The sequence below is a fragment of the Ursus arctos genome, unplaced genomic scaffold (genome assembly GCF_023065955.2).
Source record: "Ursus arctos isolate Adak ecotype North America unplaced genomic scaffold, UrsArc2.0 scaffold_19, whole genome shotgun sequence".
NCBI lineage: Eukaryota > Metazoa > Chordata > Mammalia > Carnivora > Ursidae > Ursus > Ursus arctos.
In genome coordinates this window covers 1,225,227-1,252,849 of record NW_026622863.1, presented here as the reverse complement: position 1 = coordinate 1,252,849, position 27,623 = coordinate 1,225,227, and the positions used below count along the sequence as shown (strand labels likewise).

Below are 27,623 nucleotides of genomic sequence, written 5' to 3'. Positions count from 1 at the left end.
AGCAATGTCGCTCTTGTCCCAGACGCCGCCACCATCTGTGGGTGCAGGCCCGTGGTTTTTCTCTCCGCGTCTGTCGTGATGCGCGGTTTGGTTACGAATCTCCTCATATTGACTCAACCTTGCACTCTTGGAATAAATCCCACTGAGTCATGGTGTCTGTTTTCTTAACGTGGTGTCAGATTCTGTTTGCCGACATTTTATGTAATGTTTTTGCATTAATATTCCCAAGGGATAAGATTTGCTTTTTCCTGGCTCTGTTTTCAGACTAGAGCCTTACGCAGACCCGTATTACGACTACGAAATCGAGCGTTTCTGGCGTGGCGGGCAGTACGAGAACTTCCGGGTGCAATATACAGAGACGGAGCCGTACCATAATTACCGGGTAAGTGGGGCGTCGGTGTGCACATCTGACCTTACTGGGCCGTTCCTTAAAGTGGTCCCCTTCTTAATTTATAGGATTCCATACGGTCTTAATAGTGTTGGCACAGTGTACCAGTGTCAGCCCAAATTAACTGTCTGTGGAGAAACAGTTCAGACCCACAGATTAAATGGGTGGTGGTTTGAACAGAGACTTCCTTTAGTTCACCTGTGTTCCTGCTGTGGTTTTTTTAAAAGGTAGGTTTTCCGATTGGGTTATTAAAAATATTAATATAAGCTTGCTTGGAACTGTGTTCCACCCTCCTGAACAAATTCCTCCTCAGGCCCCTTAGTAATGCTGTTTATAATTATGCTGTCCTCCTCCGTCTTCATGACCTGGGCCTCTCCCCAGCTGTGCCGTGTGGTCTCCTGGAGGACCATTCTGTATTGGTATTTTTGACGAGCGATGTGCTTCAGTCTTTGAGTCCCTGATGTTTTCAGAGCGATGGGAAAGCTGCCACTAAGAAAAGGTCGGGTGGGAGCAGTGGGGCGGGCTTTGTCCTGTGACTCATATGACAGAGTTTTAAGACCAAAGGGAGGTGACTGCCCTGGGAAGCCATGAGTTAGGTTGGCCATCCTGTGCCCCTCTCCCTGGTAGAGCATCAGTAGTGCCAGGCTGCTGGGGTACAGGTGCTGCATGCCAGGCAGGGCAGCCTGGAAGGTCGGAGGGGCCTGTTGCAGCCCCTTTCCGCCACCTCTCTCCCCGACCGTGTCCAAGGTTTCGGGCCAGGGGAGGGTCAGGAACGTGCTTCGTTTCCCTGCAAGGCCGCCTAGAGCCTGAAACCCATCTTCGTGCTGTGATTTGGGCTTTATCGTTTTAACTTTGAATATTAGAGCAAGTGAATGGAGGAGTGCAGACTGGCACAGAAAGGTGTTCAAGGGTTGTGCTTAGGAAAGCAAGAGCCACCACTTTGGGGTGCCCCCTCTGTATCAGACTCCATCAAGCAGAGTGCTTTGGTCCAAGCCCACCGGAGGCCTTGCCGGGTCATCTCCACTGCTCGCAGGAAGGGCTGAGGCGTGAGGCAGGTAGTGTTGAACCGTTAGGCTGGGTCCCAAGCTGGCATCTGGCTCACTGCTTAACGCTGTGTTTTAAGGAGAAACTTGGAAACAGGGTGAGCACTTGAGATCATTCCCTGTGGCTTCAGTGATGCTGCCCGCACTTAGTGCCAGGTACCACCCAGCATGTATGTTTGACTTCAGGACCGAGAGCGGGAGCGGGAGCGTGAGAACCGACAGCGGGAGCGCGAGCGGGAGCGGGAGCGGGACCGAGAGCGGGAGCGCCGGCAGCGGGAGCGTGAGCGGGAACGTGAGCGGGAGCGTGACAAGGAGCGGCAGCGGAGGAAAGAGGAGTGGGAGAGAGAGCGAGCCAAGCGGGATGAGAAGGACCGACAGCACAGAGACCGAGACCGGGAGAAGGAGCGCGAGAAGGAGAAAGAGAAGCCGAAGCCCCGTTCCCCGCAGCCACCAAGGTAGGCCATCCGCCCGCTGGGCTCTGGGATGGTGGCCTGGGGCCTGGAGAGGAGGGGGCTGGCCGGTGGCCCACAGGTCCTGTCTGCTTCCCGTAGCCCCGTACCCACAATCCCACAGTTGTCACTGGGAAGCGTTGGTGAGTTTTGAGGGGCAGGTGCCACCCCGTCCTGTAGCTTGAGTATTACAGTGGGAACATGAGCCAGGCACTGCTCGTCATCACCCTGAATCAGGAGAGGTGTGAGTTCCCAGCCCCCCTGCTTTGGGGGAGGGGGTGGGAGATTGCTGGCCACTGTGTGGCACTCTGGCGTCTCCTGGTGGAGGGCAGGCCTCCAGTTAGCTCGTTCCCTGGGTGTCAGTCCCCCTGTTGTGCAGCGTCAGGAGAGCTGCCAGGGTGACCGCTGGGGTGGGCACCGACGACACGCAGCGCAGCAACGGCCCAAGAGGCAGGGCAGGCTCTGGGCTTTCAGACAGCCCTTGTTTAGAATACATGCAGGGGCGCCTGGCCGGCTCCGTCGTTGGAGCGTGCTTGTGATTTCAGCTCAGGTCGTGATCTCAGGGTCTCGGATCAAGCTCCGCGTCAGGCTCCATGTTCAGTATGGAGTCTGCTTGAGATTTTCTCTCTCCCTCTGCCCTTCCCATCACTTGCTCCTTCCCTCCCTTTCTCTCTCTCAAAGAAATCTTTTAAAAAGAAATAAAATATGTGCATATGTATATTTGAGTACGAGAGCAGGACAGGTGGTTGTCAGAAAATCATGGAAGTGGAGGAAGTTGTGTCTGTGTTCACAGCCTCCTGAGATGAAATGTGCGTGTCCTGCAGCCCCTCTGTTGGAAGCGGACGAAGCCAGTGGCGCGTGTGCGCAGAGCTGTGGCGCCATCGTGACACTAATGCGCTCCGTGCCGCGGACAGAAACCTCATGCTCATTATCTGTGGCGCCTCGTGGCCCCTGGCAGCCACTAACCCACTTTCGGTCTCTGTAGACATGCTTGTTCCAGACATTTCATAGAAATGGGATCGCACAACGTGTGATCTCTTGTGATTGGCTCCTTTCACTTGGCACGATGGTTTCCGAAGTTCACGTATCCATACTTCACTCCCTTTTGTGGCTGAATAATAGTCCGTTGTGTGGATACAACATTTTGTGTACCTGTTTGTCCGTTGATGGACATTTAGGGTATTTCTGCCTTTTGGCTATTGTGAGTATGGGCGTTCGGGTACAAGTTTTAGTGTGGAAATCATTTTCATTTCCCTTGGGTATACACCTAGGCGTGGAATTGCTGGGTCATGTGCTAACTGTGTTTAACCTTTTGCGGAATTTCTAGAACCTTCCTAGATAGCTGCATCCGTCTACATTCCCACCAGAAATGTGTGAGGGTTGCAGTTCCCTCCGGGTGGTTTATTAGTGTCCATCTTCTTTTATTATAGCTGTCCTCCTGGGCGTGACATGGTAGCTCGCTGTGGCTTCATCTTCATGTCCCTGAGCATCTGTTCATGTGCTTCTTGGTAAATGTTCTTCAAAGAAATGTCTGTTCAGATCCTTTGCCCACTCTTTTAAAAATTATGTGCTCATTGTCTTTGTTACTGAGTTGTATATATTCAAGGTACAAACCCCTTGTCAGATAACTGACTTGCACGTGCACACCCATCCCCCCGTAATTTACGTGGTCAGTTTTGCTTTCTTGATGATGTCCTTTTTTTTTCCCTTTTTTTTTTTTTTTTTGAGGGAAAGCCTCTTATTTTATTTTTTTTCCGGCTTTATTAGGTGCAGTTGACATGTAACATTGTGCAGACTTAAAATATACAGGGTGATGCGTGGATAGGTGTGTGTGCTGCAGAATGGTCTCCACAGCAAGTTACCACCAGCATCGCCTCACGTAACTACCTCCTCCGTGTGCGGGGAGAACATTTAAGATCTACTCGCTCAGTAGCTTTCAAGTACACGAGACAGAATTGCTGGCCGCAGCCCCCGTGGTGTACGTGAGATCCCCAGAACTTACTCATCTCGTAAAGGGAAATGGGTACCGTTTGATGAGCAGCTCCCCATTGCCAGCTCCCCCAGCACATGGCAACCACCATTCTGCCCTCCGTGTCTGTGAGTCTGGCTTTTCTAGATTCCACATGTAAGTGAGCATGTGCAGTGAGAATAGTCTTTCTTTGTCTAACTTACTTCAGTTAGCACTATTTCTCAGGGTCCATCCGTGTCCTCACAAATGGCAGGATGTCCTTTTTATGGCTAAGTAACCCTCCGTCATGAGGCTCTCCCGCATTTTCTCCGTCTGTCCGTCCACCCGTATGTTCCTGTTGAGAAGCGTGCTGAGGCCAGCAGGGCAGTGCAGACGGCCTCTTTCTGTTTTCATTTCCTTTGGGTATTTACCCAGAAGGGGTTGTGGGGTCGTGCAGTGGTCTAGTGCCTGGGGCTTCCCTTGCCTCCACCCTCACTGACGTGGTTGCCAGCTCTGCTTTGGATGGCGGCCCGTTTAAGAGGTGGGGCGCGACTGCTCCCTGCGGGCTCGGTCTGTAGGTCCCTGACAACTAGTGGTGCGGAGCACCTTTTCACTTGCCTGTGGGCCATCTGCGTGTCCTCTTTTGGAAAATGTCTGGTCTGCAAATTACCCATTTTTAAATCAGATTGTTTTTGGCTTTTGAGTGGTGTGAATTTCTTACATATTTTGTATGTTAACCCCTTATCGGATAGATGTTTTGCAAATATTTTTTTATCATTCTTGTAGCTTGTCTTTTCACTTTATTATTATTATTTTCTGTGCAAAAGCTTACTTGAATGTGGTCCTGCTTATTTATTTATTTTCCATTTCTAAATATATATTTTTTATTTATTTAAATTCAATTAATTAACATACAGTGTATTACTAGTTTTAGGGGCAGAGTTCAGTGATTGCATTTATTTATTTTTGATGTTGTTTCCTGTGCTTTGGGTGACAGTCATTACTGAGACCCGTGTCAAGGAGCTTTGTTCCTATGTTTTCTTCGAGGAGTTTTCATGGTTTCGGGTCTCCCATCATTCAAGTTTTTAATCCACCTATAGAGTTATTTTTGTACACAGTGTGAGATGGGGGTCCAGTTTCATTCTTCTGCATGTGGCTGTCCAGTGTTCCCAGCACCATTTATCAAAGAGGCTGTCCTTTCCCCATTGTATATTCTTGCCTTCTTTGTTGTGATTGACCATATATGTGTGAATTTATTTCTGGGCTTTCAATTCTGTTCCAATGATTTGTGTCTGTTTTTGTTTTTTGTCTTTTGGGGTTTTTTTAAAGTAATCTCTACACCCAACATGGGGCTTGAACTCACAACCCTGAGATCAAGAGTCCTATGCTCTGGTGACTGAGCCAGCTAGGCACCCTGATCTATGTCTGTTTTTACGCCAATACCACTAAAACTTTGTGATACACTGTGAAATCAGGAACCGTGATGCCTCCAGTTTTGTTCTTGCTCAAGGTTGCTTTGGCTGTTTGGGGTCTTTTGTGGTTCCCTAAAAATTGTATGATTGTTGTTTCTATTTCTAATGAAAAATATCATTGGAGTTTTGATAGGGATTGCATTGAATCTGTAGATGGGTTTGGGTATTAGCAACATTTTTATAGTATTATTTCTTCCAATCCATGAACATGGGACATATTTCCCTTTATTTGTGCGTGGTCTTCAGTTTCTTTCATTAATTTCTTGTAATTTTCAGTGTATAGCTCTTTCACCCCCTTGGCTCAATTTATTTCTAGGTATTTTATTATTTTTTTAAGATTTTTATTTATTTGAAAGCAAGAGACCAAGAGCATGAGTGGGGAGGGAAGGGGCAGAGAGAGAGGGAGAAGCAGACACCCCGCTGAGCGGGAGCCTGATGCGGGGCTCTGTCCCAGGACCTGAGCGGAAGGCAGCCGCTTAACCAACTGAGCCACCCAGGCGCTCCCAGTATATTATTATTTTTGATGCAGTTGTTAATGAGATTGTTTCCTTTGTTGTTGTTTTCAGGTTGTTAGTGTATAACAATGCAACAGATTTTTTTTACGTTGACTTTGTATCCTTTATACCGAATTCGTCTCTTAGTTATGGTTTGTTGGTGGATGAAGCCAGCTCACCTGCTTGTGCAGCCGTGTTCCTGACGGTGAGGCGGCAGGACGCTTAGTCTGTGTGAGCACCAGTTCTGTTCTCACACTCCAGATTGCAATAAAGAGTCCTCACTAAATCTGCTGTATTTTTTCATACTTTCCTAATATTGGGCAACATAATGTTTTTAAAGAACATTCAGAGTGAATCACATGTTCTCGATGCACTGAAACCGTTCATTCTTTAAAAGACTGCTTTGATGCCTCTGTTGCAGCCGTCACTCTACGCCATCTGGAAATTTATAACTGCATTTAGATGGCAGACCTTGATTTTGACCTTCCTCTTGTTGGTCCATTGAGGCCCCGTTTTGACAGAAGCCCTTTTCCCTGAGATGCGCACTGTTTCCAGTGTGGACTCGGTGGTGGGACTGTCCCTGCTCCGGGAGCGCTGCTGGAGCAAGAGGCCCACTGCTCATACCACCCGCTTTGCTGTTCATCTGGCCTGTGCTCCAGCCATCCTCTGCCCCTGCTGGCCCTCCGTGTCTCCAGGACTTTGCTCAGATCTTGCTGCTCAGAGAGGCCTCCCCACTCACTCCTGTCTTGTCATCCTGCTCGATCCCTGTTCACGTATGTGTTATCACCCGTTGCCTTCTGTAGTGCGGTCCCACCGCGGCCTCGGGCCTCGTCTCGGCCTGGCACAGAGCTGGAGCCCACACACACTCGATGGTGCTGTAAATGAGTTTCGGATTTGGTAGCATCCTCCATTTTTCCTTTATCTGTCACAGCCAATGTAGGAGTGACGAAGCTGCGGGCTGAGTGCTGCAGACAGAACTCACTCATTCTGCTTTCCAGACTCCTAATACGGCTGCTTTTACACGTATCCAGATGCCTGGTCTGGGAAGGAGAGACACAGGGAAGGTAGGCAGATGATGTCTAGGATGTCACTCTGTAGATGCCCGAATCACGTCAGCCGGTCCACTCCAGTGGCTTGGTGACTTATGAGCGTATTTACTCATATTTGCTCTGGCTAGATAGTCTGCCTTCCCCCACTCCTAGTCACATGTCCTGCCCCGAGTCAGGTGTCTGTATTTCCATCTCAGGGGCATGTTTATACACCTGAGCGTGCTTTTAGAGAGAGCCTGTTGGAGGGAAGACAGCTGCTCAGGTGACTGTGTCTCTGTACATGTTGCTAACTCAGGCACAGATGCGCACCCAGCACCCACGTCCCCGGCGCTGCCTGACCCTCCAGAGGACTGTCCGTGTGAGTCCAGAAAGACTGCTCTCCATGCGGTAGCATTTATTGGCTTCGCCCGCAAGCACCAGATCCGTGCGAAGAACAGCCCCCACACCCTGCTTTTGCACAACCGTGGGCCTTCGGGTGAGGGACGGGCTCAGTGAGAGCACGGCTGAGCCGGCGGGGCGGGTTCAAGAGGCTTGACTAAGTGGATTCTTCCTAAAATGAGGTGCAGCTTTCTCACCAAACCGGGCAGGCCTGCTCTCCACTGGCGTCTGCTTCCTTTTGCCAGGCTCACATCCCCCTCTTTTTTCTTCCCTAGACCCTCACTCATGCCCCGTGGGCCCTCCCCAACAGCTCCTCTGCTGTGGGCGGAGGCAGGCGCACCCTGTCACTTGGTCTGGATTCAGCCTGTCTCTTTGGTGCCAGGGAGTCTTGAACCCCATCTTTGATCACCCTGGCTGGAATCCCGCCAGCCCTGCTGCCAGCGTGAAGGGCTAGGGTTTCCCCAGAGCAGAATTTCCAGCACGGTCCTATTTCCTTTTCCTTTGAGCAGACGGAGCTGGCGTGACCACTTCAGGAGGTGGCTGCATTTCCCCGCAGTAATACGTTTGTGTGAGCTCCCTTTTTTAGATGAGTCGACTTACTTACCTAGGACAGGTTGAGAATTTTACATCAACAGCTGGACGGAAAGAACTTTTCTTGCCTGAAGTAGGAGGCAGACATGACTGCATTCAGAGTGGAGTGGGACGCTTTCGTCTTAGCTAGTGCACGAGGGACTCTGCAGTGGGGTCGAGTCTGCCCTGAGAATGGTCCTTGCAGAGGCCAGTGGGCATACATAGGAGTTGGTGATGATAAACTCAGTGTGGTTTGTCTGCAAGCAGTAAGAGCTCTTGAAACCCAGACCACCCATTACCCGGAAGGGGGGGACAGACACCTCACAGCAGGGTGAGGCGTGGCGAGGACTGGCGCCATGTGTCAGCAGAGTGCTGGGCTCCCTGCGTCTTACCCCCTGCTGGCAGCCCTCTTTCCTGCCCTTGTCCACTTGCCCTCCCTGCCCTGGGCCGCTCTCACACAGCCTTCTGTGGGGCGTCTCCCTCTGGGCTTTCTGACCAGTTTCCCTCTAGACCTCATACGCTCGATGTGCTGTCACTGTGTGGAGAGATGTATCTCTCTCTCCATTTAGGTTTACCTTCTGAAATTAGGCCTTTGGAGATCTCTTGCCCACTCCTGTATCTGGGCTGCTGTTAGACTTGAGCAGATCCTTGTAAGCAATTCTGTAGAACGCATCTGTGTAAATAGAGGGAAGTCCCTTTTGTGAAACCTCCTTCTGATCTTTATAGCCGAGCCAGTGGGTGTGCTGCACCGGGTGGAGCTGAGGGGGGTAATTAGAATGTTCTTTGGCATAGGCAAATTAATTTCATTCTAGATAAAGATAGTAATTGTGGTCTTCCTGGAGGGATTGCCCGGACTGCCTGTCGTCTTCAAAGCTGTTTGCTGAACGTTCAGATGCACGCGTGAGGTTTGATGCCCCTTGGGGCTGAAAGGGCAGGCTCCTTAACTCCCCGGGAGCTTTCCTCCATCCTCACGAGGGAGCCCCTCTTCCTGCCCGCTGCTGTGTGCTCACTGAAGCCCGCCATCTCCTCCACGGGCGCCTTGTCTCAGGATGCCAGAAGCTGCGTGCAGCCTGTCAGCATCCAGTGTGAGGCGCACCAGGAACCTCAGGGTGGGTTGGCGGTGGACAAGCATTCACAGCCTTCTTCACAGGGGTCCTCGACCCCATCACAGAGGCCCACTGCTCTGGACTTGCCCTCAGAGGCCGGGAATTGCCTAGGCAAGGGTGGTTGATTTGTAGCTACGCGAGCTGCGCTAGGACCGCGGCCCTGTGCGTCTCTGTCCGGCTCAGACTCACCGTCACTTCTGAGGCCGCGTGGCCTTCTGCCGCCCTGGAGAGAAGATGACCCTCACTGCGGTCTGCTATCTTTTTTGCGAAAACTACACATTAGGTTTCCCTCTGCTTTTGGTGACTCTCCCTCCCCGTTCTCTGAGTGCACCTCTCCGTTCCAGGTTCCTGTTACCCTCGCCTCGGCAGCAGCGGTCCCTCGGCATCTCCCATAGCTTCTGTGCTTCAGTTTGTCGGGTTCATGAATTTGAACATTACAGGTTGTGATCGACCACACGGCCCTAGACCAGTGTGGTGGTGTCACACGCCTTTGCTGCCCCTGAGTGTGTCCGAGACCACACCTGCACAGCTGTTGGGATCCTCGCAGGGTGTGTGTGGCCCCACGGACGCGGGTGGGCGCTGTCCTGAGGCCGCATGAGGGCAGGTTGCCCCAGCCTCCCACTCTTCTCCCAGCCGCGTGACGTTTCGTGCTTCCTGATGAGCCGGGCACTCAGAGATTGCTCAGAGTTGGTTTCCCGGCACTTAGGCTTGGCTTTAAAAGTCACTGATCTTCTGTGAGGACAAAGGCACTTGCCTGGAGATGTCATAAATCTTAGTTCACTGTGCTGATCTCTCATCTGTCCTGGGCACAGCTGAACTGCTTGCCTCTGAGAAAGTCATTGTGGCCGGGGCATTTTTAAGCTACTGAATGATCCAGAAGTGGCCCAACTGATAAAGACAAGAAGGCAGATAACAGCATTCTCCCATGTACTCAGATCTAAGCTTGGCCATCTGGTGTCCATGGGAGCTGGAGAAATACAGGTAGACACGGATGTGGCCCCGAGGTAGAACGACTTGCTGGTGCGCCGCCTCGGGCATGATCCGCCCCCAGTGGGAGCATTGTGTTCCTTGCAGGGGAGGCTGCGGGGAGGGGGGGGCAGGAGCCGTAAGGAGCCTCGGGCAACATCAGGGGCCTTGCGCGGTCAGAAATGTATGTGAGTGCCACTTGCCCACCACGTGAAACAGTGGACTGTTTTCTTTCCATTCACCCAGAAATTAAAGTGGAAGTGGCTGGGAACTTGCGAGCCCCCCTGCTGGCAGTCATGCTTCTGGCAGGTTTACTTGTTTCTGATTAGGTTCAGGGACGTTTTCAGAATTGGAGGGTGCAGTTGATGGGTCTGTCATCGCGTGTCCCCTCACTAGGGAGACTGTCTGTCCTGCCCCCGTGGGAGGACCATCTGCAGCAGCGACCAGCCCTTGGTGTGCAGAGGTGTAAGTCCTCGGGGCCCTCCGGTCAGGACCCAGCTTCAGCCCTGGAAGTGTCAGGGTTCCAGGGCACCACTGTGTGCCTCACTGGTTGGGCGTGCATTGGCCTGTGTTTCAGGCTGCCGTCGGGTCCTGTGGTGGCAGCAAGCTGAGAAACGTCAACAGGAGATCTGAGTTCTCTCACATCTTACCGTGTGTCTGTCCCTAAGAGAGGGGCAGACAGCCTGGCGCAGGCTGGAGGAGGGGTTGTAGCCCGCGGGGGTGGGCGGTAAAAACTAATGATAGTCCAAGACCAGGAAGAAGCAGGATTTCCACGCATGGTGGGCGTTCCAGAGGGAGCGATGCCTTGCCAGGGCTCGGAATCTCTTCACTGGCAGGTGTCCCCCGGCGTGATGCTAGGCAGGAAGGGGTGCAGCCAGCAGGGTGCACTTGAGGGCCCACCCAGATGTGCAGGGAAGGGGTGTGGCGGCCCCCAGCCACATGGACCTCCATAGGTGGTTTCTGCCCAGGGTTGGGGGAGGTGATCACAGCACAGGCTTCCATCGAAGGCCCCACAGAGGCTCCCAGAATGTAGTCCCATGGAAGTGCTCTGACGTGGGACAGGAGTATGAGTTCAGTCACTTCTAATTCCCTTTTCCTGGATCTGTATTAGATGTCTAGCCCTTTTGATGTTAGAGCACCTTTATGTTTTCTCTCTTGTTTTATCTTTGACCCCGAACTTGGCATCCGCTGCGCTTGGAGTTTCCAAACACCTTGGGGTCGCGGCCTTACGTCACTGGCACCTCATGCCTCTGTCCGCTGATGTGACATGAGAGGCGTGTTGTGAGTCGTCGGGGCCCCTTTGTTGTGTTTTGTTCTGACGTTTGTGTTTGGCAGGCCTTGCCGCTGACCTTTGCACCCCAGAATCTCTGCCGAGGCCTTGAACAGAGGGTCAGAGCCTGGAAGATAAGAGTGTGCTGTAGCTGTGCTGGGGAAGGCCCCTTCCTTGGGCAGAGGGACGAGAGGCCTATCCCCCCCCCCCCCGCCCCTGCTGAGAAGGGGTTTATGTAAATGCAGGCCTGACACGCTCCTGACTGTGGCCCTCCCTGCCCAGCTGTCTTCACTTCCACTGCCTTTCCCTGCCCTGCGTCTTCCAGCTGTTCAGCAGTGAACCTGCCTCCTTTGGTGCAGTGTTACCAGTGTGGCAGCCTCCGGGGCCTGGCCTCTCTCTGAAAGCAGAGGTAGAGCCATGGGCCGGGGGCACCTGCGTGATACCAGCGCGCCCCCCCCCCCGCCCTCCACGTCCAGGCTCAGGGGGGCAAGGGTGTGGCCTCCCAGGGTTTCAGCACAGCCGTGCCAGCCCTGCTCCCTTACAGAGTGGGTCGTGTTCAACTGACTGACCCACGCAAAGCGACTTCTCCCCCGTCCCTGCCGGTGTGGGGCTGAGAGGCAGGTGAGGGTCAGCGTCAGCAGCCGTACAAGCCGCTTGGCACTGTGACGGCGCTGGGCAGAGCCCGGGGGCTCCTTCCTTGGGCGCGGAGGTCCCGTGAGAGATGAGGACACGCCACCGAGACCGTGTTAGTAAAATTCCTGAGCGGGCGCACTAGTCAGAGTAGCAGAAGATCTCTGCAGGAGAGGGAACATTTTTCAAACAACGCTTCAGGTTTTTCTGTAATAGGTATGAAACATGATGGCGTAGGAAAGTTCAGAAAACTTTGTAAAGAACGAAGGAAACAGTGAGGAAGGACAGACATCGCGGACGTGCGGCTGCCGTCATCCCTGGCCCCGTGTGCCCGCCTGCTTGGGAGTCTGGGGCGCACCTCACCCTGTCCCCGCCCGCCCTCCCCGTGTCGCGGCCACATTTGCCTGTGGGGTTCTCCGTGAGCTCCTTATCAGGTGTACGTTCAGTCATTTCCTCCAAGACATCTGCCATTAAAAGAGACGGTTCCACTTTTGTGTCCAAGTCTGAAGCTGTCTCTCCCTGGTCCGGGTCCCACACCTGTGGCCCAGCTCAGCAGTACCTGAGCCTGGGGGTCTGCAGAAGGGACCCCTCACTCAGCGTGCTCCCTCAACCACTTTATTCTTGTGCTGCCAGCATGGTTTTCTGTATCCAGGTCCCATGCGCACAATTTACATTTTTTGATATTTTTACTTTTTAAGCTTAAATACAGTTTAAGAGGAAACTATATCATTTCCATAAAACAAGCTAGATCATTTGTCCTAGTGAGTCACTGTAGAAATTAAGTCAAAAATGAAAGTGGTTGTCTATGTACAAATTATTTAAAATCAGGACCCACATTTACCACACTTTGGGGGATACCTTGTTTCATGGGGTCACTACCAGGCCTGGTACCAGCCCTTTGGAGGGAAGATGGCGCTGGCTGGTGACTCGGTGTGCGTGGGCTGACGGCCCCTCCAGGCCCCATGCCAGCACTGGTACAAGGACCTCTCACCATGAAGCCCGTAGAGTCACCCCCAGAGTGCGTGAAAGAGTCCCCCTGGGGAGGAAACATTGACTCTCAAAGATTGCGGCAGCCTGCTTTGACCACCTCTCTGCAGCCTCCTTGGATTTCTTTTCCCTGCTGTGATGGGGACAGGGGACAGCACTCTGTCCTCTCTCCCCCTCACTTGTAGCTGGAGCTCCCAGTACAGTTAATGGTGACATGAGGAGTCTGTCCCTCGCTTTCCATCTGCTCTGTTGCCCTATTAGAGGGGCTGCAGGCCAGCAGAGCTGGGCCGTTCTCATGACTAATGAAAACCTGGTGAAGAATCCCACACCAGCATTTTTAGGATGAGAGTAACTCAGGACGTAGAAAGGTGACAGCAGCTCCGGGCTGGCCTGGGACAGGCTGGGATTGACAGACAGGTTTCACTTCCTTCCGGGATTACTTTTCCAGGAGGACCCGCTTATGACCTTATGTGGCAATCACTCTTGGGGTTTAGGGCCGACCTAACAGAGATTTTATGCTTTGATTTAGTGTGTCCTTAGGGCATTTTTAAAATTTAAATTCAGTTAGCTACCATATAGTACATCATTAGTTTCAGATGTAGTGTTCAGATGTAGGTCCCTTCTGCAGACCCCCAGACTCAGGTACTGCTGAGCTGGGCCACAGGTGTGGGACCCGGACCAGGGAGAGACAGCTTCAGACTTGGACACAAAAGTGGAACCGTCTATTTTAATGGCAGATGTTTTGGAGGAAATGACTGAATGTACACCCAATTACATATTCAGTAATTTATCGGTTGCATATAACACCCAGTGCTCATTACATCACGTGCCCTCCTTAATGCCCATTCCCCCGTTACCCCATCCCCCACCCTCCTCCCCTCCAGCAACCCTGTTTGTTCCCTAGAATTAAGAGTTGGTTTTTTTTTTTTTTTAAGATTTTATTTATTTGACAGAGAGAGAGATACGACCATGGGGAGCAGCAGAGAGAGGGAGAAGCAGGCTCCCCACTGAGCAGGGAGCCCAATGTGGGGGCTCGATCCCAAGACTCTGGGATCATGACCTGAGCAGATGCCTTACCAGCTGAGCCACCCAGGCACCCCCCTTGGGGCATTTTTAAATGTTGGCCACTGCTTCTGGTGTGGGATTCTTGGCAAGTAACAACCTGGAACTCGCTGGTGGTTCTGCACATGTCAACCGGTGACGGGTTTTGTGTATTATGATGGAATATAGATAGGTGGTGGCCACGGCGAAGCCCAGTGTCAACCGAGACACTCAGATGCTGGTGCTGGAGAAGCCACAGCACCTGGAAGTCTCCCCTGGGAAGGCAGGACCTCTTATGAGAAAACTGTTGTCCTTTGCCGACCCCCATGAAGAAGACCCGAGTCAATGGCAAGATGCCGTTTATCAGTTCCGTGCCATTCCCACCGAGAGCCTGGTGGGAGCGGGGCAGGCTCTGCCGCTGCTGCTGGCGCTCCCCTGCAGGCCGCGTCTCTGCTCCCCTCACGCTCTGCCGGACGTGCCACACGCCGAAACCACAAATCCCGGGTGCACCGCAGAGTGCGGTTTTACAAGAAGGAAGGAAACTCCAGATCACCTAGACGAAAAACGGAAGCGAATATGGCTCAGAGTGGAGAAGAAATGAGAAAAAAAGAGAAAGAAATGGTTTGACCATCGGAACGTGCTGTACTGCGTGGCAGCCGCTGCCAGGCACGGTCAAAAGCACGTAGCCAGGGACAGACGCAAGACAGTGAAGGGCTCTTCCGTACGTGCAGAGCTTCCAGGAAAGTGGCCACGAGGGAGGGGGAGCACCACAGCTCAGGGCGGCCCTGCAGCCACAGCTGCCCCCGGAGGCACCAGGAGCCCCTTCCATGCGTGCCGTTGCCACGGTCGGGGCTCGATCTCGTGGCTTCCCTGGTGACACAGGATCCCAGGATTGTCGACAGCGAGGCAAAAGTGGGCGCTCCGGCTGCCGACGGAGCACAGATTGGCTTCACTGTGGGGAGAACGCTTGATGACTTACAAGAGCCTGTGAAGTGTTCGTTTCCTTTGACTCACTGATTCCACTTCTTAGGAATTTACCCTTAGAGAAACTTTGTCCCTAAAGAAGTATATGTAGTCATTTTAATGTGGTTTCTTTTCTTTCTTTTCTTTTGAATTAATTTGACAGAGACAGCCAGCGAGAGAGGGAACACAAGCAGGGGGAGTGGGAGAGGGAGAAGCAGGCTCCCAGTGGAAGAGCCTAATGCGGGGCTCGATCCCATAACGCCAGGATCACGCCCTGAGCCGAAGGCAGACGCTTAAGGACTGAGCCACCCAGGCGCCCCCCCCTGTGGTTTCTTTTCAAGTTAGAAACAGCTAGTAGTTGTTTGATCGGGTGGCACTGGGGGTGGCTTCTCACAAGGTCCAGGAGCAGCACATCTGCAGGGCGGACGCCACAGGAGACATGCAGCCACCGGGCGGGCCGCAGCTGTGTCTGCAGCGGGTGTGAGCACACGCCTGAGTGTTCGTCGTGGCAGACGGAGTCCGGGTAGGAAGGAAACACAGCGGTGCTAAATGCTGGCTGTCTCTGAAGAACAAGATCGTGGGGTTTTTATGTATTTCCTTGTTTATCCTTTTGTGTTTTCCAGAACTTTTCAGTGAACTTTGTAACTGTTCGATTAAAAATACAAATGTCGGGGCGCCTGGGTGGCACAGCAGTTAAGCGCCTGCCTTCGGCTCAGGGCGTGATCCCGGCGTTATGGGATCGAGCCCCACATCAGGCTCCTCCGCTGGGAGCCTGCTTCTTCCTCTCCCACTCCCCCTGCTTGTGTTCCCTCTCTCGCTGGCTGCCTCTGTCAAATAAATAAATAAAATCTTTTTAAGAAAAAAATACAAATGTCATGGGACCAACAGCTGCCTCTGTGTTAAACTGCTGCTAGCTGTCTGGGATCCTACACTCTGGCTCCTTTTTCAGGGAGGATATTTGGGTTCGTAAGGTGTATCTGTGGGCACAGGGTGCCTCCACCCTGAGCTCCTGGACAGGGTGAACGGGCTCCCCGTTGAGTACTCAGCTGCCCGCCCACCTCCTACCCCGTTGAGGGCTCCTGGGTTCTCCTGCTGGTGGTCTGCTGGTCACCGTGGAGCATGGCTCTCACATCTCAGCCGTAGCCGTGATTCACTCACCCGTAGTTACCACTGATGCAGCCCCACAGGGATTTGGGGGACATCACTCTTCAGTCCTGGCACAGTCCCTCCCACTGGCCCGCTGGCCCTCAGTCCTGATGCTTGTGTTAGTGACTGTCACATAGCAGCATCTCTGACTTTCTCTGGGCCACTGTCTCCTCTCTCTCTCTGGGGTTTTGATCACAGTATTCTCTGGGTTGATCAAACCAGTCTCTTCAAACCTTAGGGAACAAAGGAACTGTTGAAGGCTTGGGTTTGATACACAAAATTTCTAATGCCTGTGGAAACAAAAGTACTTTTTTTTTCAAATTTTTATTTAAATTCTAGTTAGTTAACATACAATGCAATATTGGTTTCAGGAGTAGAATTTACTGATTCATCACTTCCTGTAATACCCAGTGCTCATCGCATCAAGTGCCCTCCTTAATATCCATCACCCAGTTACCCCGTTCCCGCACCCCCCCCAGCAACCCTCAGTTTGTTCCCTAGAGTTAAAGAGTCTCTTACAGCTTGCTTTGTTCTTTTTTTCCCCTTCACTTATGTTCATCTGTTTTGTTCCTTAAATTCCACATACAAGTGAAATCATATGATAATTGTATTTCTCTGACTTAGTTCACTCAGCATAATACATACCCTCTAGTTCCATCCACATCATTGCAGAAAGGTTTCATCCTTTCTGATGGCTGAGTAATATTCCATTGTATGTATACACACATCGTCTCTATCCATTCATCTGTCGATGGACATCTGGGCTCTTTCCATAGTTTGGCTGTTGCTGATAATGCTGCTGTAAACATGGGGGTGCAGGCGTCCCCTCCAGTCTGTATTTTTGTATCCTTTGGGGTGAATACCCAGTAATGTAATTGCTGGGTCATAGGGTAGCTCTAATTTCGACTTCTTGAGGAATCTCCATACTGTTTTCCAGAGTGGCTGCACCAGCTTGCATTCCCACCAGCAGTGCAAGAGTGTTCCCCTTTCTCCGCGTCCTCACCAACACCTGTCGTTTCCTGGCTTGTTCATTTTAGCCATTCTGACAGGTGTGAGGTGGTATCTCATTGTGGTTTTGATTTTAATTTCCCTGACGTCGAGGGATGTGGAGCACTTTTTCATGTGTCCGTTGACCATCTGGGTGTCTTCTTTGGAGAAATGCCTATTCGTATCTTCTGCCCATTTCTGAACTAGATTATTTGTTCTTTGGGTGTTGAGTTTGATAAGTTCTTTTATAGATTTTGGATGCTAACCCTTTATCAGGTAAATCATTTGCGGATATCTTCTCCCATTCCGTAGGTTGTCTTAGTTTTGTTGACTGTTTCCTTTGCTGTGCAAAAGCATTTTATCCTGATGAAGACCCAACAGTTCATTTTTGCCTTTGTTTCCCTTGCCTTTGGAGATGTGTCCTGCAAGAAATTGCTGTGGCCGAGGTCACAGAGGGTGCTGCCTGTGTTCTTCTCTAGGATTTTGGTGGATTCCTGTCTCACATTTACTTCTTTCATCCATTTTGAGTCTATTTTTTTGTATGGTGTAAAGAAGTGGTCCGGTTTCATTTTTCTGCATGTGGCTGTCCAATTCAACCAACACCATTTGTTGGAAAGACTGGTTTTTTTTCCATTGGATATTCTTTCCTGGTTTGTTGAAGATAAGTTGACCATAACATGAGGGCAACAAGTACTTTATTACCCTTAAACTAAGTATTTGTTTTGAACCCACTGTGTGCCAGCTCTAGAGAGGACATGTTGGACAGGCCTCCCCTGTCCTTCCAGAGTTTGCAGTGTGGGGGGGTTCTGTAAGTCATTACACCCAAGAAAGTACCAACGTGGTTAGTTACTACGAAGGAGAAAGACCTGCTCCTCCAGGAAGGACACATGTGCGTGGAGACCCGTCTGTGGAGCGAGCTTTGCTTGTCTTGCTGGTGGTGAGCTCTGCCGCTGAGGGAGTATTTGCTGCCCTGGTAGGTGACCTGTTACTTGGCAGGCTTACCCTGAAGAAGGTGCCGATGCTACCGTCCTGCCTCTCAGTTTCCTTTCCCGCTGTCGTGGAGGGCGGCCTCAGAGTGGCTACCACCTCTGTGATTTCAGCCGTCAAGCTGAGCCACCAAAGAAGGAGGCCGCCGCCGCAGGGCCACAGGTGAAGCGAGCAGACGAGTGGAAGGACCCTTGGCGCCGGTCCAAGTCTCCCAAGAAGAAACTCGGGGTGTCCGTCTCCCCTAGCCGGGCACGAAGGCGTCGGAAAACATCAGCTTCATCGGCCTCTGCCTCCAATTCCTCCAGGTAAGGAGCCGGCCAGTCAGAAGGACTGGTTCATAAACGCCACCGGAGGGTTGCACCATCCTGGCCTGAGGACGGTCAGGAGGACTAAAGGGGCATCTGTTTGTCCAGCAGATTTAGTGAGTACCTGGGGTGCTGGAGCGTTGGCGGCAGACAGAACCGATGCTTAGAACCTCAGTAAGGCTTCACACCCCCAAAATAAACACTGACCTCAGCCAGGATGCTGGCAACCCAGAATGGAGCACAGACCCAGCGAGGGGGCCATCGAGGGGAGAGGGCTCGCCCGGTCCCTCTGGGAGAGACCACACAAGGCAGAAGGCCAGAAGGACAGCATCAGCCCCATCTTGGAGTCAGCCCCTCTCTTTCTCCTGTGCGTTTGGGCTTCAGTGTGCACACAAGGTCTGAACAGACAGGCAGGGATGTAGTGGGTGGTGGGAGGCTAGCAGGAGCCCGCCGTGCTAGACAGGAACTGGGGAGGTCAGTGTCAACCCAGGGCTTTCATTATGTGTACAGATGGGCAGAGAGAGAAACACATGTGTATCTGTACAGGTGGGCGCACCTGTCCTGGCTCCGTGCGGCCAGGGCCTGGGAGCTGTCCCCCAGTCATAGCACACCCGTACCCGCGTCTTGCTTTCTAAACATACTCCCACCAGAAGGGGATTGGACTGCAGCATGCCCACAGAGGTGTCCAAAGGGTGGGTGGGAGTGGGTTTGTGGGTAGGTGGGTGGGAGGGAAGCGGGGGTGTATGTAGGTAGGCGGTTGGGTGTAGGTGGGCGGAGGCGGGTGGGAGTGGGTTTGTGGGAAGGTGGGTGGGTGTGTACAGGCAGGGACGGGGGGACGTCGGTGGAGGAGGGTGGGTATGGGTGGGCGTCATCTGGATCTGCGCCTGAGGACAGCAGGTCGGCAGCAGCGGCCGGGCTGGAGGTAGAGGAAGACTGGCCCCTCTCCCACTCTGGTCCTTGGACTCTCTAGGTCATCGTCACGGTCGTCCTCGTACTCTGGCTCCGGGTCCTCCCGCTCCCGCTCCCGCTCCTCCTCCTACAGCTCCTACTCCAGCCGGTCTTCCAGACACAGCTCGTTCTCAGGCAGCCGGTCCAGGTATGTGCCAGGCCGGCGGCTGCACTGAGTGTGGGCGCCTCTGCGTGTGGCCCGCGTCAGCCCCCGGTGCCCGTACAGTGGCCGGTCTCTGTCTTGATGGCGTCCTTCCAGGCACTCGGCTGTCGTTAGAACAGCCTCGGCTGTGTTCCGAGGTCACTGCTGAGCAGGAATACGTGGCGAGGTGCCAGATAACGAGCCGCAGGCACTGGGGCCTCGGGGTGCACGGAGCTCGTGTCGGGAGGTGGGTCGGGAGCAGCGGTTCCGGGTGTGCGAAAATCAGAAGTAAGGCCGCTGGCCACGTCCTGTGGACCTGCACTGTCCACTGGGCCAGTAGCCACGTGTGGTGGTTCACATTCTCACTCAGTTGAAGTGTTAAAGTGTGCGTGGGCCTGTCTGGCGTGTTCAGATAGAGGCGTTTCCAGCTTCACAGCAGGTTCTACTGGACGTTTCTAGAAAGATCAGAACACGTGTATTTTCCCCCCTGAAGATAGACAAGCTGTGTTTGGAGTTGTAGAGAATTCTTCACTGTTGTCTGTGCTGGAGCAGGTGGTCGCAGGTGGTCGATTACGGTAACAAGCAGGACCATTCAGGGGCTCTGTGTGCAGCTTCTGTCTCTGCAGCCAGCTCAGGTGCCGTGCGGTCCGCCTGCACCCACGTGTCCCGCCCACAGGGGACCCTGCGTGGGGAGACCCCCGGCTCCCTTTTCTTTCCTTCACCCCATTCAGGGCTTAGCTAGGAGAGGAGAGGTCCGAGGCCAGAGGAAGGTGGAGAGTGGAGGACTGCCTGTGTGGGGGCCTCTAGGCCGGACCCCCAGCTCCGTTGTCTCCATACACACAGAGAGGGTGCTCCACTCCTCAGGAAGGCCACAATGGGGACCAGACCGGAGACCTCATCGTCACAGTCGGTGACCAGGACCGTTCGCACACCAGGCGGTGGTGCAGGGCTGCACAGTCTGGCGCTAGCCTCTTGGCAGTTAGCGGGGACGTCCCTTCCCGTCTCCCCTCGTGGGCAGCCCCAGCCAGGCAAAGAGAGCATCAGGATGGAAGAACCAGGCGTTTCCTTCACACCCCTGTACCTCTCAAACCTCAGTGTGTGTGACTGCAGGAGCCCCACCTTACCTTACCTGGTGCCATTGCTTGGCTGAAAAGGTGGAGTTGTACACGACAGTTTTAAGTAGGGAGAAAACGACAGCCCGGGAGCGTTTTGGAGGCTTGCCTCCTGTGGGGTGTGGGGCTGGATCCTGGGACAGTGGAGTCCTCAACCTGGCCAGGCCGGCCCCCGGAGTTACCCGGCCAGCGCCCCCGTGCTGGGGCGCTCTGTCCATGCTGCTGACACCTGAAACTGGAGCCCATCACTGTGTGCTTCAGCGGGGACAGTCCCCTGGGCTTGGCCAGTCCCCACTTCGTGCTGCTTGTGGCCACCCTCCCCACCCCCCACTTTCCAGCCCCCTGGGCCTCAGTGTCCCGCTCCCTTGCTTGGCCCTCTGTCCTACCTGTGTCACCATGTCCTTGCTGGACTTCCTAGCAATGCAGAGCGTGTGCCCTTCCTGCCCACACAGCTCCTAGGCCTTCTGCAGGACCCATCAGCATGGTTACGCCTTTTCCCTTTAGTGTGTTTTAAGAAAGGACCAAGAACTGCCTGAAAGCCATTTTAAATCCGAGGCAGCTAAGTAGAGACTTGCAGTAACGTTTTTGTGAACCGGGGGATGTACCTCGCGTGCTCGAGTGCAGACTAGGGCACCGTGGCGCTCCCTCCTCATGCCTCTGTTTCCTCCCTAGGTCCCGGTCCTTTTCCTCATCCCCTTCCCCATCTCCAACGCCTTCCCCACACAGACCTTCTGTTAGAACCAAGGGGGAGCCAGCTCCGCCTCCTGGGAAAGCAGGGTAAGTGCCCCATGGGGCTGGCTCTCCTGCTCTTTCTCTCTCTCCTGTTGCATCTCCAGTGAGAACCCTTGGAAGGTGGGCAGAGGTGTTGGGGGATCCGGCTCGGGGGCTGCAGGACGCAGACTTAGCCTCTCACTTCCTGGCATGTGGACGTCGAGGCCATGCGTGCATTGGCGTGCCTGCACCCCTGCGTGGACCGTGGTGATGGCCGTGCTCCTTGGGGTTAGACCACTTCACCTAACAGGAGCAGCCCCGCTGGGCTTTGCCAGCAGGCAGGAGGGAGGGGGTCCCGTAGCACTTCCTGTGTCCAGGGCTGTGTCCGGGACGTGCAGAGAGGGGTGGCCCGCCACATTGGCCTCGTTTGCATTTGCTGCTCCTAGAGCAGATCTCATTGATCCTCATCAGCAGATATGACTAATGTGACAAGTTAGAACATCTGGAGTTTAGCAGACAGACGTCACAACCTGATGTGTGGTCTCGGGCTGCGGCCGTGCCCAGGCTCCCCCAGAATGAAAGTGGGCTCCCTTCCTGAGCAGTGCAGAGCCCAGAGAGGCAGCCGGTGGTGGAGCTGACCCTGTGGCCTGCAGGGCGAGGACAGGGCACACGTGAGCAGGCAGGTCCTGTGTGCCCGTCTGTGGCACCAGCACCGGCCCTGCTTGGTCACTTGGCCTCACGGTTGTGGCTCATTTAGTGGCCGGTAGCCTGGCACTCGCTGGGTGGCCGGCGCGGAGTCTGCCAGCAGCCCTCAGGGGCATGTAGGCAGCCGGTGTCGCCCCCTCCTAGAAGGTGACCAGTGTGGAGGCGTAATTAAGCCTGGGCACCACAGCCATCTCAGCTGTGCCGTTTGATGGGCTGAGCGAACACGGGAGGCCACCCTGGTCCAGACAGCCCAGCCGCACAGGAGGCAGGCTTGTGCGTGCGTCTTGGTCTGCACGGGTCTTAACCCGCCCCCAACACTGTGCTGAGCAGTTTGCTTTTGCCTAGGGCTTTGTTTCCTGCTGCTTCTGCCTGACCCGTGAGCATTCGGTGCTACTGGAGTGGTCGGCAGGGTATTTTCCCCACACTGACGGCACCGAAGAGCTTTGGGGGCTGTTCTCTCTACTGCAGACTGGGTCCCCACGGGAGCGGCCCTGCTGCCCTCGGCGGTTGGCCCGTGAGCGGGGCTGGGGAGGTGGGGGGCGCCTTCCCAAGGAAGCACAGCACCAGCTCTCTGGCTCTCGGGGGTCTTCGGATGGACCCGTCCTCGTGCTGCGGGGCCGGGTCTGATGCTCCATCTTCATCACAGAGAGAAGTCCGTGAAGAAGCCAGCCCCACCTCCAGCCCCTCCACAGGCCCCCAAAACCACTGCTCCAGCCCCCGAGCCCGCCAAGCCGGGAGACCCTCGGGAAGCCAGGAGGAGGGAGCGGCAAGCTAGGACCCCCCCCAGGAGGTGAGCGAATGGACTGCAAGCAGTGAGGGGGGGCGAGCAGCTGAGGCCCGGGGCCTGTTTCGTCCCTGTCCTATGTGGCTGTCCTGTCACATCACCTCCCCGAGCCTCAGTTTCCCCCGACCACGACGGGGCGCAAGCACCTAAGGACAGAAGGTGTGGTTGTGCGGGACGCAGACGCCCCTCGACACTGAGGTCTCCCCTAGGAAGAGGCGGTGCTGCTGTGGGACGCCAAGGAGAGGGTTGGCATCTTTCTTCTGGGGAAAATCGCACTTAAAAGCGAGCAGAGCCCCGCGCACTTGTGAGCCGGTCGGGTCTGGGGGCCGCGGCGGCACTGGCGGGGCTTCTCTGTGTTGCAGGCGGACCGTCAGTGGCAGCGGCAGCGGCAGCAGCTACAGCGGCTCTAGCTCCAGATCCAGGTCATTGTCAGCACCCCCCTGGCCCCCGCCCCCCGAACCCTGGCTGCCCCGCCCGTCGTGCTCGAGGTGCTCACTGGACGGCCAGTAGAGTGGGAAAGAATGCTGCCATTGGGCGGCTTGACAAGAAGACACTGTCACATCAGTCCTTAGAGTCCCCGAGCGGACATTGTCTTTCATTTCTAGGCAGCCCAGATCTTCCTCAAAGAGGTTTAAAAACCCAGCCTTTAAACAAAACTGGGCCCTTCCTTTCTCCACTGGTCCTCCCGGCGTTTTCTGAGAGTGACAGGACTCAGTGGCCTGCCGTGGGGCACGTCCTCTTCACAGCGGGAGCTGTGGCAGCAGCGCCTGTGAGCTGGTCGCCGTCCCCGTGCTTTCCAGAGCGCGTGCTGGGCCAAGGTGGCCTCTGTTATGGGGTCTTTCTTGAGCCTCATAACCCGGGCCCTTGGCTCTGTCGTCACCAGCCTCACTCACACGTAGTCACTTGTCGTACGTCTCTGCCCAGTAAACAGAGCGGCTGCTCATTCGTGCACGGGCCCTCGACTCCGTGACAGGGCGTCCCTTCACCATGGGGCACCTTTAAACCGCCCACAGTACCCCCTGAAGTCTCCAGTCTGGTGGAACATGTTCCTCGAAACTGGAGGCTGGGGAGGGTGGACATGGACACCCGTGACCGGCCCCCCATGGCCTCTGGCCACCGGCCGTCTCTCCATTGGGGCCACGTGGGTGCACACGTGCTTGTGTGTGTCCAGGTCCCTGAGCGTGAGCAGCGTCTCCTCGGTGTCCAGCGCCACGTCGAGTAGTAGCTCGGTGCACAGCGTGGACTCAGACGACATGTACGCAGACCTGGCCAGCCCCGTGTCCTCAGCAAGTTCGCGGTCCCCCACCCCAGCCCAGACCAAGAAGGAGAAAGGTACAGGGGGCTCCTCGCGTCCTGGGCATTGTGGCTGCAGAGGCGGGCAGGCCCTTCGCGGAGAGAGGGTGCGCGCACTGCCTCGCTTGTTTACATAGGAAAGCGCAGGAACCTCCCGGCTCTGTCCCACAGACGCGTGGCCTGGCTCATAGCACATCCCCTCCAGGTGGCCCACGGGACCGCCGTGCCGGGATGGCGACTGTGACTTAGCCTTTGTTGTTGGCAGGAAAGTCTAAAAAGGAAGATGGGGTTAAAGAGGACAAGCGGAAAAAGGGACCCGTCCGCACAGCCGCCCAGGTCCTCGAAGCCTTCCGGCGGCGGTAAACCCCAGCAGCCCACAGCCCCCCAGCAGGCGACCCCCGGGCAGCCCCAGCAGGGCACATTCGTTGCCCACAAGGAGATCAAGCTGACGCTGCTGAACAAGGTAAGCCGTGGGCGGGTACTGGCGGCGGTTCCGGGGACCCAGCTCCCGGGGGGGGCCTGGGGCTAGAGAGCAGTGGCCGGACGTCAGCCCGCTCGTCCTGCTGCCCTGACGGGGGAGCGTGGGTGTCCTGGGAGAGAGAGCGTCCCGGGGCTGGTGGGTGCTCTCCCCGGCCCTTCTCCGTGTGATGGGGCCTGTGTGAGCTGACATCCCCAAGGCTCCCTAGGACCGGGAGGGTGGGATGCCGAGTCCCCTGGGGTCCTCTCTGCGCACCTTCGCTGCAGAGAATGAAGGCCCAACACCCCGGGCCTTGCCTCCCTCGGGGCCCCGTGGGCACCCAGAGGAGGCACCCGTGGGAGCAGGTACGGGAGTGAGACCGTCACCGCCGCGCTCCCTCCGTTGTTCCAGGCGGCCGACAAAGGGAACAGGAAGCGTTATGAGCCCTCGGACAAAGACAGGCAGAGTCCTCCTCCGGCCAAGCGGGCGAACTTATCCCCAGACCGAGGTGAGCTTCACGCCTCCGCAGGGTCGAGGAGGGTAGAGGGGCCAGGACCCCATGAGCTATTACGTATGGGCCCCGAGGAACTAACGCTCGTGTGGTTCCATCCGTCGATATTGAAGTGTTAGAAGTTAAAACTCGGGAAAAAAGTCAACATTTATTAATGCTAAGTAGCAGTAACAAAGTATTCTATTTTAACACAAATAACATTTTTTATGAAAAATAACTATATTTCCATGAACAAAAGTCAGGAGCGTCGTTGTGTTTTCTTCTTTGAAAAGGTCTTCAGTGTTTGGCTGACAAATGGTGGCTCGGTCCTCTTCTCCGTGACAGCACAGGGCGCGGACTCTGGGGAGCGGGGGAGGGCAGGCAGGGGGGCCCGGTGTTGCTGCGCAAGCCATCTGACCCCAGCCCTCTGTGGGCCGTCTGCCTGGCCGGCTTTGATCACCAGCGCGCAGCCGTCCTCCCCCCCAAGCGAGGGCCGAGGGGCCTGTCGGGAGCAGGAGGGGGTGCCCCTCCCCTGTGCCGCTGAGCCCGGGACCACGGCACACCCACCTGGGCCGAGAACCAGCTGGTGCGAGCGCCTGTGTGCTCCCTGGGCGCTGACCACCCCCACTGCCCTTCTGCGGGGCCCCGTGCTCACTAGACGGCGGGGCGGCGAACACCCCTATCTTCTTGGTTTTACTTCTCTCTCCTCCCCTCCCCTCCCTGTTTGCTCCCAGTTCAGAAGTGTGAGTGATGAGCGGGTCTGTGTTGGATAAGTGGGAGCTCGGTGGCCTGTCCTGACCTCGGCCTCCGTGGGCTCCTGGGGCTTCACTTTCCAGCATGACCAGCACTGCCCTGTCCCTTTCTTCTGACCGGCTCTGCCCTTTCCCTCTTCCTGTGAGAACGTGCAGGCAGTCCTCAGCTGCCGTGACTCTGGCATGGGGTCGCCCGAACCCTTTCTGTGCACACCAGCCCACTCTGGGCTGGGACCGTGGTCTCACCTCGTCCTTGTCATCCAGGTTCTCGGGACCGGAAGTCAGGCGGGAGACTCAGCTCCCCGAAGCCAGAGCGGCAGAGAGGCCAGAATTCTAAGGTGCCAGTGGCCCCACCGGACAGGTGAGTGCCCCACCCATGCCCTAGGCGGACCACATGTGTGCTGCGGCTTCAGGGCGGGCTAGCCAGAGTGTTCCTGCCCCGAAGCAGGTCCTAGGACAAGGGCCCTGAGGCACAAGGCTTCCTGGTGTTTCCAGCTTCTCCCACCTTCCCCTCGGCCCCAGAAGCAGGGCAGAGATTTCCTTCTCGTGGGTCGGCTGTGAGGCCCTTCCCTGCCAGCCCAGTGCTCAGGGTTGTGGTGCCCATGGGTATGGGATTCGGCTCTCCGTGTAGCCCCACACGTGTCTCTGCCCTCGGGGCTGCTCCTGGGTCAGCAGCGTGGGGTTCCTCCCCACCCAGGGGCAGCCTGCAAAGAAGCACCAGAAGCAGGAGGGACGGATCAGTAGGGCAGCAGCCAAGCCCTGGACGCTGTGCCGCCTTCACTCTCCACAACCGGGGGGGGGGGGGGGGGGGGGGGGGGACGACGACACACCCCACTGCGGCCAGGCCAGACCCAGCGTTGCTGTCGTCCCGACGGCCGCCAGAGCCTCGTGTCCTCGCCCAGCGGGAGGCTCATGGCGGACCCTCTAATGCCCCCCCCAACCCTGCAGGAAGCGCCAGTTGTCACCCCAGTGCAAGAGCTCCAGCAAGGTCACAAGTGTGCCCGGCAAAGCCTCCGATGCCGGCACTGGCAGCACCGTCTCCGGCGGCACCAAGTCAGGGAAGGCCAGCACGCTGTCGCGGCGCGAGGAGCTCCTGAAGCAGCTCAAAGCCGTGGAGGACGCCATCGCGCGCAAGCGGGCCAAGATCCCCGGGAAGGTGTAGGCCGTGGCTCGGCCCCGCCGCAGCGAGACTCTCATGTTTTTATAACTAGCGTCAGCACAGCCGTCTTGGATTTTGAAGTTAATGTCTCATTTTGGCTGTGAATCTTTTTAAAAATTAAAAAAGAAAAAAAAAGTTTCTCAGCTGGAAAAGAAGCCACACGTGATGAAGATGAAGCCGAGTCCCAGTCTTCTCCCGACCAGACCAGACCGAACCAGCCCCGTCCCGGAGCAGAGGTCCCGCCAGACAGGCCGGCGGCGCGGCGGCAGCAAGGACGCGGCAGTGGCAGTCCGTGTACACGATCAGCCCCGGGTGCCCGGTTCCGCCTGCCGTCTTCCCTCCCCTCTGCCCGCCGGCCTGCCCTGCGTCCTGTCCTCCGCACGCGCTCCTTCCTGTCCCAGGAGCGCCTCGTGCTCCTGAGCCGCCTCCTCCCCACCCCCGCCCGGCCCCAGGGTCAGAAAATAGATATATATTCTTGACTGAAGTCCGATTGGGAAATACTTCCTGTCTTTTATTTTAAGCATCAGATTGTTTTAGTTGATTTAAAAAGGAAAAAAATACAGAAAAGACCAAAAAAAAAGGCTGAGGGTGTTGTTGGGAGTCTGTCTAATGTGGAGGGTCTTTTTTTGAGGGGTCTCCTAAAATAAAGTATTTTGATAAGCAGCCGTCTTGCCCTGGTGGTGATGATTCCGTGGGCCTGGGCCTGCCTGGCGAGTTGGCGGCCCCGGCTGGTGGCCCGTGGAGGCCCTGATGAGATGCCCTTGACGCTGCTCGCACAAGGGCTCTGCCCCCCGGCCCCCGTGGATGGGGCCCCTCGTGTCCTCGTGGTGGCTCTGGGCCTGGCGGGGCGTCCTGAACACGGGAGCACCTCCCACTTGAGCCGGTGACCCA

At 55.4% G+C, this 27,623-nt stretch overlaps 1 protein-coding gene across 1 annotated transcript in view; it reads left to right on the top strand.

Moving 5' to 3' along the window:
* Positions 1-27,395, top strand: part of ZC3H18 (zinc finger CCCH-type containing 18) — a 62,252-nt gene extending 34,857 nt beyond the window's left edge. Inside the window, 13 exon segments of the mRNA XM_057314625.1 lie at positions 265-382; positions 1,618-1,886; positions 17,988-18,179; positions 19,150-19,275; positions 21,054-21,158; positions 22,444-22,587; positions 22,944-23,003; positions 23,753-23,913; positions 24,140-24,180; positions 24,182-24,337; positions 24,743-24,839; positions 25,838-25,934; positions 26,522-27,395. Coding sequence (XP_057170608.1) covers positions 265-382; positions 1,618-1,886; positions 17,988-18,179; positions 19,150-19,275; positions 21,054-21,158; positions 22,444-22,587; positions 22,944-23,003; positions 23,753-23,913; positions 24,140-24,180; positions 24,182-24,337; positions 24,743-24,839; positions 25,838-25,934; positions 26,522-26,735 — 1,780 coding nt within the window. The 3' untranslated portion in view covers positions 26,736-27,395.
* The last annotated feature ends 228 nt before the right edge of the window (positions 27,396-27,623 follow it).